Raw genomic sequence first — 13,683 nt, 5'->3', positions numbered from 1 at the left:
CCTTCGCAATGCGCGGATGAATTATAATGTCCACTTGTTAAAGATGGCAGGTTGGAACAGAAATGTTGTGTCAGTCTGCATATCTGTGTCTTATTAAATTCATTTCAATTTTATAACTTTCATCATGGAAATCCAGACTAATTCCTGTAGTTTTTGGCGTACATCAGACAATCGAAAATATTACCATCAAAACTGATGCTTTTGAAAACTACCTGCCACATTTGGCAAACAATCCCTATGACTGGCTTGGCCTTCAAGCTGTGGATCCAGCCAATCAGACTGCACTCAACTCGACAATATTTGTAGGAGTATATTCCGTCGTGGAACAACCCTGCAGGCTAAAACAGCCATAGCTAACATATGTGTGACAAGGTCACTTATCTTCGAGTTTCAATCCAGAGCTGGGCATATTTCACAGCTCACTGCATCCTTTGAAATTATATTATTTATTAACAAACCTGCCTGTTTTGCTGGTGTTATCAAAGCTTAACATCACAGAGTTTTATCTATCTCCAGTTTTGATCAGACAACTCAAGAAATCCCAGTTGAATTAACATTATCATCCCGCAGCTGTTATTAAAAACTTCAAGTAAACATTTACCATTTTTCCCCATCTTGTTAAATGATCGCTTAACTGAAGAGGCTTTGATGTCACTTTCAACGTGAGTCTTCAACTGTTTATTGTTAAAGCCATAAGTCTGTCCAATACAGTCACATCCATATATATATATATATATATATATATATATATATATATATATATATATATACAGTGATGACTCTTTATGCCATTCTGTCAGACATTAGATGTACCACTGCCGTATCCGTCATTATTGCTTTTGATGTCATAGTGCAGACTCATGACTTTAATTGATGATACAATGTTGTGTTAATGGTGCTATTCTGCTATGATATCTGACCAACCAAGACACTCGTCATATGAGGCGCCATGCCCCAGATACTACTGTTACATAAGACTCCAGACACTAGTCATTATGAGGCTCCATGCTCCAGATACTGTTCATGTGAGACTCCATGCACCAGACTCTAGTCATATGAGACTCCATGCTTCAGATTCTGTTCATATGAGACTCCATGGACTATATTGTGCAAGTGACCTAACAATATAAACCACTCTATACTTAAAGGATACTTGAAAATTTAGGGACTTGAAAACAAAGATTATGACCCAAAGGGAGACAAAGAAAGTTTAGACAAGAAAGAGTTTATACTGCACTACATTTCTCGTAAATAATCGGAAATGACATCAACAATGAACTTAAATCAGAGCTTACAGTGCCCCATGAAGATCCTCTCCCCTACAGGCTTATTTTGGTAGCTATCATTGCTGACGTCATGACTGCAGGCAGTGCAACTTAATTTCTGGACCGACCACTGAGGCCTTAGGAAAGCTGTAGCTTAAAGCCATGGGGAATCATGACAGTCAAAAGACTAACCACCGACTGTCAGCATGCAGAACAGAGATCACTGAGTGTTTTCAGTGCTATTCAAAATGTGACTCAACACTGCTTCTGCTCTGATGGTAAAATACAGAAATGTCAACAATTTTAATAACTATATTTAAAAGTAAAGTGGTTCCACAAAGAGTGTTTAATGCAAAAAAAGTTTGCAGACAGACACATGAACACCAGAGTAATACAACTGATTTATTTATTTATTTATTTATTTATTTGATTGGTGTTTTACGAAGTACTCAAGAATATTTCGCTCATATGAAGGCGTCAAGGAAATCTGGGACCCAGGCTTCTCAAAATTTCAGGAACCCGTGATTCCTTTAAAGCTATAATTATTCTGTCTGTTAGATAATTACTTCACAATAACTACATGTAGGACAGTCAATAATCAGTCAGCAAAAGTAGTGGACCTTCTCTCTGTACCAAGAAGAGCACTGTTCAACTGCCCTGACATTTTATGTTAGCCACAAACCCAAACATAACCATTATCTCCTCAGGACTGACTGTATATTTTTAGGACTGAATGCCTGATTCTGCATTCCTTTTGAAAGCCGGGGTGGGGCAGTCATGTTGTATCTGAAAGGCAAACCCTTGCCATTCTCTTTCAGGAAACTTTACACATCATCTGCCTATTAAAGCTAAATAATTGAACACAAAGAGATATTACCTCTACATACACCTCATGCAAAATTAAAAGGTGAAAAGAAAGCTTCTGTGATTTACCTGGCATTCCGTCTCAGGGCAAAGTCAATGCACCTGAGGCTAAATTCGCCCGATCACAAATGACCTAAACAATTATTCATGCTGGCAGAATTCCGTGAACTTTCTTTCCTGTCTCATTGGCTACACTGAGAGGGCTGCCATCTGAAAATTCATAGATTTCATTCACAGCTTTAGGTTTATCCCTACCTTATCGAGCAAAGGATCCAATGTCCATGGGTCTTTGGCCGTTGGTGTCCCATAAAGAGGTTGACGATGCTCGACTGGCCGTTTGTGCACATCAAAATTTGTTGAAGACCACTTGTCTTCCATAAATATGGTGTGCACATATGTATGTCAAAAAAGGGAAAAGTTTTTCACTAATTTGCCAAAGGTCGGTGCTTTACTTCAGGTACTCAGACACTGACGTCACCCTGAAAACTTAAGTATGGCGTTTAACAACACGGTATTCTGAGAATTACGTTACATTGCCTGACCGAGCAGTTTGTAAAACTGCATAATGCTCCAGTCCTGTGATACGTCATTTAAATATTGACCTCTGAACCTAAAAAAAAAGTAGAATCACTGACACTTTCATATACAAATATTATCCTCTAATTATATAGTTCTAAGATCTTGCCAAAGATCAAAATTATTATACTGTCACAACTATAACTGTTTAATGGTATGCGTAAGGAGCAATGACTTCATATGTTATGGAGTTGTAAATCATTGTGGTGGAGTTAGTGCATAACTTTACCACAGAAGTCTTTGATATGCAAATCGTGAACGGGATTTGGCAATTCATGTACCATGGGAGGCAACTGCAACCCTGTGAATAGCTGAGCAAAATGTTGAGCTATGAGGTAAAAGTTTTTTATTTGCAAATCGCTACCGATGACTGGCTATCTATGTACTATGAGTGGCCACTGCAACTCTATGATTGGCCAAAAACTTTAACCAAACTGGACACCGAGACCGACTCCATCTGATCCCCTTCTCACAAGATCTCCTTAATTCTTCATAAGAAGAACTAATAATCAAATAAAAAATTATTCAAAATGGTTCCCTGACAAAGGCCCACTTTTATAAAAATTAACACACATATCAAATAAAATTTGTAAACGTAAATAGCATCTAGTATTATAAAAGTACAACATTTTTGACTTCTGTTTATGTACATATATTTGAAGTTCATTACAATAAAAGTTCTTCAATAAATAACTAATAGCTAAGTAAGATACAGATTTCTTCAACTCTTACAGATCCATATAGCAGAGGAGCTCAGAAGTCAGAACAGAAAGCTGTCTGATCTGGAATTGCTGGTGGTGTTTCAGTGGATATGTCTCTGTGAGCACATGGATAAGCCTGATGAGTGAGTGAGTGAGTGAGTGAGTGCTTGGGGTTTAACGTCTTACTTAACAATTTTTCAGTCATATGATGATGAAGGATTCTTTAGAGTACATGTAATGTGCCTACTTGTTGCAGGATGGATTTCCACTGCTCTTTTATCTGGTGCTGCTTCACTGGCGCTGTGAGATGCCTTACCAGAGATATGCCTGATAAGTTGTACATCTGGTGCCATAATTATCTAGTGTCTTAAATTCTTACGTCAAAGATTCAAACACAGCTACAGGTACAATTAATATGTTTTGTGATATGAAGTTCAAAATTTGTACACTGTGTTTAATTTACTGCAGATCAATGTACCAACCACAACTTGAGTTTTTTCTTGTTCTTTGTCTTTTTAAGCACTTGCAACTCATGTCATAAGTGTTAACTTACTTGATGTACCCAAATGAGCATAACTTTGTCACTGACTGACTTGCGCATTTTTCGTGACTGAGAATTCTATTGATTTTAAAAACGTCACCGTGAAGCATGAGATGATCTTCCACAGGAAAATTGTAAGTTTCAGCACCAAAAATAATATTTTGTGATGTTTATTTGTCTTTAAAAGTGCACTTTTATGGGCGAAAAAAAATCTTGAGTTATTTTGAAAGAAGGGTGGAAACAGATCTGAATGTCTGCAGATATTCTCTTCCGATGTGCTTAGCAACTGTATAAATCAACTTTAAATCAGGAATTCTTGCTAGGCAATGGAATTGCACCATGTAGGAGAAACAGGAAAAACACTATGTCGTCACTTGTATTTAACGCACATAAGATTAAAATGCAAAAATGGGTTCAAGTGACGTAAGCTGAAACAAATGTGTCCGTGTGTTATAGAAATAACTCGCGTCTGATTGATTAAAACCGATGACACTTCCTATTGTCTCAATGTGCAGGATTTTGCCTACTTTGAACTGTGATATCTTGCTTGTACTACATCATAAACACAAACAGTTTTAAACTTCCTGTGGGATATTTTATCTCTGTATATAGTGGGTCTCATCCAGCAGGTTCAGGTTTATGTTTTAGTCACAAATGCATGCTTTAATTATAAATGAATGCCAGAAGACTGTGAGACAGTGGAGAGTGAAGGAGAAAAGTGTATGGAAGTGGGGAATAAACACAGAAAATGCATTTAACATTGGTGTGACAGGCACTGGAGAGTAAACAACAAATATGCAATAACACAGGGTGATAGAGAATGGGGAATAAAAAAAACCAATCCAATGGACACAGGATAAAAGGCAATGGACATTGGGTGATAAACAATGAAGAATAAACAACAATGAATACAATGAACACCTGGTGATAGATGATAGGGAATAAAAACAAAGAATGCAATGGACATGGGACAACAGGCAATGGACATGGAGTGATAGACAAAGAAGAATAAACAACTATGAATGCAATTTAAACAATAGAAAATGCAATTAACAGTGTGATTGACTATCATAACCAACAACAAAGAATGCAATGTGCAGAGTGCGTGATTGAGAATGGAGACAAAGAATGAACTGAGTGAGTGAGTGAGTGCTTGGGGTTTAACGTCGTACTCAACAATTTTTCAGTCATATGACGACGAAGGAATTTTTAGGGTGCATGTACGTGTAATGTGCCTCCTTGTTGCAGGATGGATTTCCACCGCTCTTTTATTTAGTGCTGCTTCACTGAGACGGCTTACCGAAGGCAAGTAAGCCGCCCCGCCCGAGCCATTATACTGATACGCGTCAACCAGTTGTTACACTTTCCTGCTGAACATGCTGAATGCCAAGCGAGGAAGTTACAACTTCCTCTTTTAAAGTCTTAAGTGTGACTCGATGAAGGATTGATCCTGGATCTACCGGTCCTGAAGCGGACGCTCTACCAACTGTCCTATCCAGGCCGGTAAGAATGAATTGAAGAATGAATGAAAAATGAATGTACTAAAGACAGTTTGATAGACAATGGAGACTAAGTCACAATTTGTCACAATTAAGAATACAATGGACACCGTGTGATAGACGATAAAAAGTAAACATCACTGAATGCAATAAACACTGTGTGATAGACAATGTAGGAATAAATAGAGAAGAATTAATGCAATAAACACTGTGTGATAGACAATGTAGGAATAAATAGAGAAGAATTAAGGCACTAAATATGGTGTGATAGAGAATGAAGTATTACCCGCAAAGAATTATGCAATGTACATGGGGTGATAGACAATTAAGAGCAAACAACAAAGAATGCAATGTACATGGGGTGGTAGACAATTAAGAGGAAACAACAAAGAAAACAATGTACATAGGGTGACAGACAATAAAAAGCAAACAACAAAGAGACACAGGGTTATAAGGGGAGTCGAGAACTGAGAAAGCAACCAACAAAGTGTGACAGACAATGGATATTTAAAAATCAAAAGATGGACAAGAGGTGACAGACAAGAAAGAATATAAAATACTTTAAATGACACCTGGAGATATATTTGCTGTGATGAGTACATATTTAAAACAAACTTTTGAACTTCTCGCTTCCTTCCATATGCATGTATGTACATATTTGGTGATTTTTTTTGCCTTGGAGAATTAATACAACTATAAAACAGAGCCATAATGCAAACAGAAGCAAACATGTCGGAATAATAGACTACATGTAACTCCAAATATGACTGCAGTCGAACACAAAGTGTGTGCATCGAGATGTCACTATGTAACAGTATAAAACAGGAGGATGCCGGGCCTAGAACAGATGCAGGGCAATCCAGAATGAATGGACCTCTCTTACGTATAGCCAGATCGCATGTGGAACACCAGTGGTTCCAGATGACACAGCTGTTCGTTCTCACGTTTGAGCCTGTAATTCCATAACTTTGTAATATGGCCAGTACAAGTGGCCTAATGATGATAAATATTAAATCTGGTACAAAAGGCTTGAAATATGTGTCACTCAAAAAAAGGCTAACTAGGCTAAATACAGTTATTAAGAACAGGAGGTGGATTTGAAGAAACAACCTCATCAGTGAGATGCCAATGGCTGTAATGGCTAACCCTATTTGCTGGTTAAACTTATTCATTCTGGTTATTCATTTACTTATTTGATTGGGATTTTCTGCAGAACTCCAGAATATTTCACTAATAAGATAACTACCAGCATTATGAGCAGCGGGAACAGTGCAGAGCCTGGAGAAAATCCCCTACCAACTGCAGGTTGCTGTCACACCTTTCGACTCGTTAGATTAGAGAGGAAGCCAGCATGAGCTGGACTTAAGCTGACAGTGACAACAAAGGAGGGTTCATGAGTTACTGTGCTGTGCTAGCTCACTACCCACTACACTATGAGAGACCCTCACATTCTGTTAAGCATTGTTTTTGTCATATCCTGTTGTTCACAGATCTATGAGGGTGCAGGCTGCTCATTAGAGGCATTCAGTCAGGAGATTTGTCAGGCACATGTGCCTTAATTGCTAAGGGCTTGTCAATGGTTTCCTTTGGGTAATCTGGTTTCATTTGGGCAATCTGGTTTCCTTTGGTCAATACGGTTTCTACTCAAAACCTGACAAGGAATGTATGAGCGAAAATTTCATCAACAACACTGAGGTGAAAAAGAAAGGAACATGCATTCTGGAAGAGTTGCAAAACAATACAAGTACCCTTCCAGTTTCAGCCAACACTTCACAACTGAACTAAAAATGGCCATAAATTTGTTGAAGACCGGTGAAACACTCAACCTTGATCTGTAACTTTGTCAAAGTGATGCTACATGCATGAATTCTCAATTCAACAGAACCATTCTGAAAAAAAAATCTGGGCTGCCTACATCCAAAAAGTGAACAAACACTGTCACAATTTTGTTTAAAAAGGACAAAACTGCCCCAAATTCAAATCTGATCTGTAACTCCTGACAGCAAGGCACGCACTAAGTTACAATTCAACACTATGAACCAACTTGGAAAAAAAGCCAAAAAGAAAAAAGCTACATGGCCATTATTTTGTCCAAACTCTTGTAGTTTCGAAAAAAGGCTGAAAAATGACTGTGTCAGACTGACAGAGTAACGGGTGTAGAGACTCACAAGCCAACAGATGAGTATTAATCCAGCAGTCCCCTATCTTCACATCATGATACAGTCCTGTGACTAGCTTAAAACTTACCTCATGGTAAACTGATGGCTGTGCTATCGATGGAATTCGAAATGAGGCCACTTTTGGTTTGCCATCTTGATGAACAATTTCCTAGATATAAAAATAATAGAATAAACTAAAAATCATTGAAATTCAACAATAAAATTTCTTGCATGTAAAATGTACAATGGAAAATAAAAAGATATGAACAACTGCAATGAATTAAGCTATCAAATCTGCTGGTCTTCCATACAACAAATAAGTAAGTAAATTATACTGAAAAAAAGTTAAGACAATGAGATAAAATGTCCTCAAATGTAAAAGCTGCATACAGGTATAAATCAGTCAGAAGAGTCATATTTTAAAAGGTCAACCTGAAGAAAAAAAAACAACAAAAACCCAGAAACAGTGTACACTTTATGTAAAGTTATTATGATATATAAAGCTGAAAATTAGACTATATATACATACATAGGTAACAAAAGCAGAATTTTTTCTGTGGTGGAGAAATGACAGACTGAAACCACAAATGAAAGCCTTCAACTTTCTACACCTCTGTATGATAAGAACAGGATGTTCAAACCTGCAACGGGAATACAAAGATGTAGAAATTCAAGAAGGCTCATTTGCTTTTTTACTCTCTATATACATGCATATAGTCTGTGGTTTTTTGCTATATGTAGTATTAAATCAGCTGATGAGCAGTTGGATATTTATTTATATATTTATTTGATTGGTATATTTTGACCGTGCTCAAGAATATTTCACTTATATGAAGGCGGCCAGCATTATGCTGGGAGGAAACCGGGCTGGGGAAACCCACAACCATCCGCAGGTTGCTAGCAGACCTAGCAGAGAGCATTTTGATAATCTGCAGCAGAGTTTACAGTTTGTGACATGTTGAACCATAAGGGTGATTAAGCTGTAGATATTTGCTAGAATTAATAATGATATATTCACCTGTTTACATTTATACACAACAAAACCAAATGAAATACGTTTGACATCTTTATTATAGTTGAATAATTTGGCATGGACATACACATGAGCCGACATGCAAAACTGAAAAAGTAACAATGTGAACTCACAACCTGCATAAAATGATCATGACATGAAAAATGAATATAAGTCCATGTCCTATCAGTGAACTCTGGCAGGTTCATATCCTAGTGAGAGTAAGGGTTTATGAACAACTTGTTCGGCGGTTCATGTTAGTAAATGACTGTGAACAACGCATTCCCATGTTAGTATAGGACAGCAGTCCCTGCTCTTGCTTGTGAAGTGGTTCACTTCTGTTAGTAATTGTGAACAGAGGTTCACTTGTACTTGGTCCATGTTATTGCTTAGACAGCGGTCTAAAATCATACACTGTGAACAGTGCGTTCACACCATTGTATATCGATGTGTAATACCGATAAAAATTTTCTTCTTTGTAAAGAATATTGCTCAAACCATATTTGGTGCTATATTGACCCCCGAAACTAAGTTCTGAAATACCCATCCACTGGAGTATGCATATTTAGGCTAACATCATATTCCTCTGCTCGAGACAGCTGTAAAATGCAAAGATATCTGTGATCAACGGCCATGAACTCTATGGTACTTTCTGACAAAGTCCAAAGGCTGTTCAGTACTGTGTGGAAACTTTGTATCTATATAATCATAACCATAGTCAGTGGCTACACAGTACAGTAGAATGGTGATCCTTGCAGTACCATACAGCAGCTGTACGGTTCCTTGCAGCTGAGAGCAGTTACCTTAGAGCTTGCCTTAGGGTACCAATTTTATGGCACTGCTATGCAGACGTAACCATCATGTTTATACCCGTACGTCCATGTAAATTTTAAGGGATTTGCCTGAATTGCGGTGATTCGTTTGTTTTAATCAACAACATCAACCTGAAGACAGACCAGGTTGCAGTCATAAAGTGCATGCCATGTAAATTTAACTTTGCTATAGACATTGTACATGCAGTTTTACTTTCCAAGGTTGGGGAAATTAAATTCAAATTATTTAAGCGTCCGTGCACGGCTCAGTTCCACACATTAATCACAGGCTTGATCATTAGTACACCTGTACCATGGCAACCTAAGTTTTTCATGTGTGTTGCCATGGTAGTTACGATTAATTTTCATGATATCAACTATTCTTAGAAAGGTGTTTTGTTCCTGGAGGATGACAATGTACAAAAACCATGTCTATGTCAGATATATATGTACTTAATCAGCTGATGACATGTGTAAACATCAAAGAGGAAACTATTATTTTGACTAATTCGAATCACAAGATTGGGCTACGTTTACAACACTGAATAACTGAAAATCTCACAATAAAAATTACACAATGACTGTGCTCTTACAGCACTAGGCACTACAGGATTTTGTGTCCTAAATGTGTATACAAAACAACTGAAATATTTGAATTGTATTTTTGCTAAAATAAACCTGTTCTTGTTATTCGCAGAAATTTGTTTTTTTAATATCACCAGCACCGTTGACTATTTAGTATCATTACAGTGCCCTCCGCAGTGAGAGTTGGAGAACCTACAAAGTCTCTGTCTAAGGCTGGTTTTGAATCAGTCCCTCATGTGCCCTTGTGATTGAAAGGTAAACATCTTAACATCTAGGCTACTGTCACGATGTAAAGTTCACATGACTCAAGAATGGTTCAAAAATAAACATTCAGCTTTAATCCAAATCTAAATAAAGTTAACAGTAAAACAAAAAATCTAGCAAACACGCCAAGGACCTTTGTTTTATGATTATCACTATTATGTAAAGTTAACTATGAGGGCAAGAGTACTCAGACTCACTCATGAAGTACAATAAGAGAGCTTTTGACAATCGTCAATATTTCTAGAAACAAGTTCACACGAAATAATCAGTTAGTTCAACTGTTCCATAGGTTCATACCTTACCGGGATACCAATGTTTTCATACTGCATGAAAGTTGGGAACCACATCCCCTGCTGATACACGACCTGTGTGACTAACTACAACTACGTTTTCCAAAGTTTCTGTATAAACAGTCCAGTATTATTGTCAGGCAACCTGTTCTATACACAGGTGAAACTCCACCTGCAATTTCTGAACTCCACTACTGCGCAGGAGAAAACAACCTAATAGTGAGCAGTTTTGCCACATTATGAATCTTCAGTTCACAGTGAAAGAAAGTTCTCTCTTTCAATGTTGCTCAGTGTTCTCTGAGAAATAAACCTCTGACCATCTCAGTCACCTTCCGGTCTCTGAGAGAAGAACTGTTGCCTTGCATCAAATGTCACACGCCCAGGAATCCTCAGGGAAACGCCGAAACTTCAAAATATCTGATACCTCAGTACTACATGTTCCTACCTTACAATAACTAAAATTTAATTGTACACAAATGGGAAAAAATGTTCACACAGTGAAGGAAAAGATCTGCTTTACAGCTACAATTCACTTCTCCATAGGCTGTAAATGACCTGATTAAGACAACATTCAGGCCAGAGCAGGATTTTACTGGTGGATAATGCTGACATAAAATCAGATCAAACCCAAAGGATAAACAAAACAATGATCTTCTTCAGAATATACGGCTTCATGTTATGTCACAGAGAAAATGAAAGGCCAGTTTTAAGAGCAAGAAAATGACCTCGGAAATCGCATAACTTCAAAGATTTTAAAGTCTTCTTTTCCCCAGCAGACACGGCTGCATGGTCTGAGGGTTTTATCCAGGAGCATTGAAAAAATTTTAAGGGATTTGCCTGAATTGCGGTGATTTGTTTGTTTTAATTAACAACATCAACCTGAAGACAGAGCAAATTCTTATATATATATGTATGCTCATAATGGCTTCCTCTCCAGCCATACGTGGAAAGGTCTGCCAGCAAGCTGCAGATGGTCGTGGGTTTCCCCCGGGCTCTGCGCAGTTTCCTCCCACAATATTGCTGGCCGCCATCATACAAGTGAAATATTCTTGAGTACGTCGTAAAACACCAATTAAATAAATAAATCAATACATATATATGTATTTTTTTTTCATACAAACACATACTGAAAGCCATAGTTTTTAAATATTTTTAGTTGGATTTAACTATTAAAGCAGTCCATGGGTTTTATGGTATTTTTAGTACTCTGCCTTTAAATTCAGGACAGATAAGACGCATTTGATCAGAAGAGCTTAGCACGCATGAGAGCTTAAGACAACACTCAACCCAACTCATCATTCGGAGATGATCTAAGTCACTGATGGCTACTCGACTTTTGGATTGAACCGGTGCAAAAACATGCACCATTCAAACTGATGGACAGCTTCAGTTCAGTCATGTTGTTATTTCGCATACACCAGCCGTTAAGACTCGACGTAACAGTCAAACTGAGCAGGGTCCCAAGCCCCAGTGTATGCAGAGCTTAAAACACAGGTATTCTTAAGTGAAATTTCCTTCTGTCGCTTGTCTCATACGAAACCATTGTGGTTTAATAAGTTTCAAGCTGATGGTTTAAATTAGTGAAAAGTGAAAAATAGCTCTATAAACAGATCAATGAACACAACAAAACTTTTATTCAAATCGTCTTATATACTTTGACTTCATGCACTATTTGACTAAATAAATATATATATATATATATGTATATATTGTAAACAATTAAAATATTATCTTTGTAAAATTAGGGCATTGACTATCTGAAGACAACACACACAGAACTTTCCCTTTGGTGTATATGTATAGAACAGCACACTTGTGATCGCAGAAGGTTTCAATTAAATCTCTTTGCTAAGTATTTGTTAGATCTGATTGTTGTTTAATGCAATTATAATCAATAATTTAATTTAATTAAGAACTTTTCATTCATATATACGATGATGGTCTGCTTTATGGCTGAAGGAAATCCGAGTGCCCAGCATAAAAGCATCAACCTTCGCCATTAGTTATTGACAAACTTTCCGAAATGTGACGCACATTCACTGATCTGCAAACTGTATTGGTGGCAAACAATAGGGAACTAGTAAAACTCCTTCCCGCCCATATCAAGGTGATCCAAAGCTGTGAACTCATTTGTTCTTTCCTTTATTACATCACAATTATCGGTGTATGTGTGTTCATACATATATGGAGATATATGAAGTACAAACACATTTCAACATCATAGAAGAAAACGATGCGTTCTACTGAACCGTCTGAAAAGCTCGTCCTTGAGTCTCCCATTAAGTAATGTTCAACAAATGTTACATTTGTTGAAAAGCCTTGTGTAAAAAGCCAAGCAAGCTTTTGACCGCATACTGTCACCAAGGTCCACTGTAAGCAATGAGAGCAAGTAAATCAATACAAATTCCCTTCCAACACCAGGTGTGAATCTGCACCCCATGTGTCACAGGTATAGAAGGACAAGCCCCTTTAACCACAAGGCCAGCCAGTCTGGGCCCTTCCCCAACTGGATAGTAGCTTATTAAGGCAATAGGGGAGTTTCGAGTTCGAACTCTTCTATCGATGAAGGTAAAAAAGTCTGTGTCATGTGACCTGTCAAAAATTTCAGGCAAATACACATTCACATATAACATGATCACATTCACTATAACATGGGCGTCTGAAAAAGACATAAAAAGTGATTTAGAGTGGAAGAATGAAGACGGAGAATCTTAATGTTTGTGAACTTGAGGATATCCTATAGGAAAGAGGTGTCATTTCTGCATCTGGAAAAGGGTCAGACAGGTGGTCAGTAAATTAATGTCAACAATGTTAGCATAATTTTCACCATTCACTTGACACAGTGGGACTGTTTTTACCTTTGATGACAAAAGAATTCCCACTTGAAACTCCTCCATCAATGATACATGAAACTGAAGTATAAAACAAAGATTATGTTTCTTTGCCAAATGAAGAAAATCACAAAGGCATTCAATTATGAACAACAGATTACAGGCCTGAATTGCATGGATAAGAAAGGTTCCTCATTCCAGCAGTGATTGTCTCATCTAGTATGAAATTGGGCGTTACAACGCTCTGTGGCGACTAGAACCACCTGATATTGACAGACTTGTCT

At 37.5% G+C, this 13,683-nt stretch overlaps 1 protein-coding gene across 1 annotated transcript in view; it reads right to left on the bottom strand.

Annotated features, from left to right (window-relative positions):
• The window catches only part of LOC135464434 (hyccin-like), a 163,981-nt gene that overhangs the window by 50,496 nt on the left and 99,802 nt on the right, over nucleotides 1-13,683 (bottom strand). Inside the window, exon 6 of the mRNA XM_064741860.1 lies at nucleotides 7,694-7,774. Within this exon, the coding sequence (XP_064597930.1) occupies nucleotides 7,694-7,774 (81 nt within the window). The remainder of the gene's footprint in view (nucleotides 1-7,693; nucleotides 7,775-13,683) is intronic.

Source organism: Liolophura sinensis, chromosome 4, assembly GCF_032854445.1.
Source record: "Liolophura sinensis isolate JHLJ2023 chromosome 4, CUHK_Ljap_v2, whole genome shotgun sequence".
NCBI classification, from domain to species: Eukaryota; Metazoa; Mollusca; class Polyplacophora; order Chitonida; family Chitonidae; genus Liolophura; species Liolophura sinensis.
Note: the sequence above shows the minus strand (reverse complement) of the source record. Positions and strands in the feature narration are given on the sequence as shown.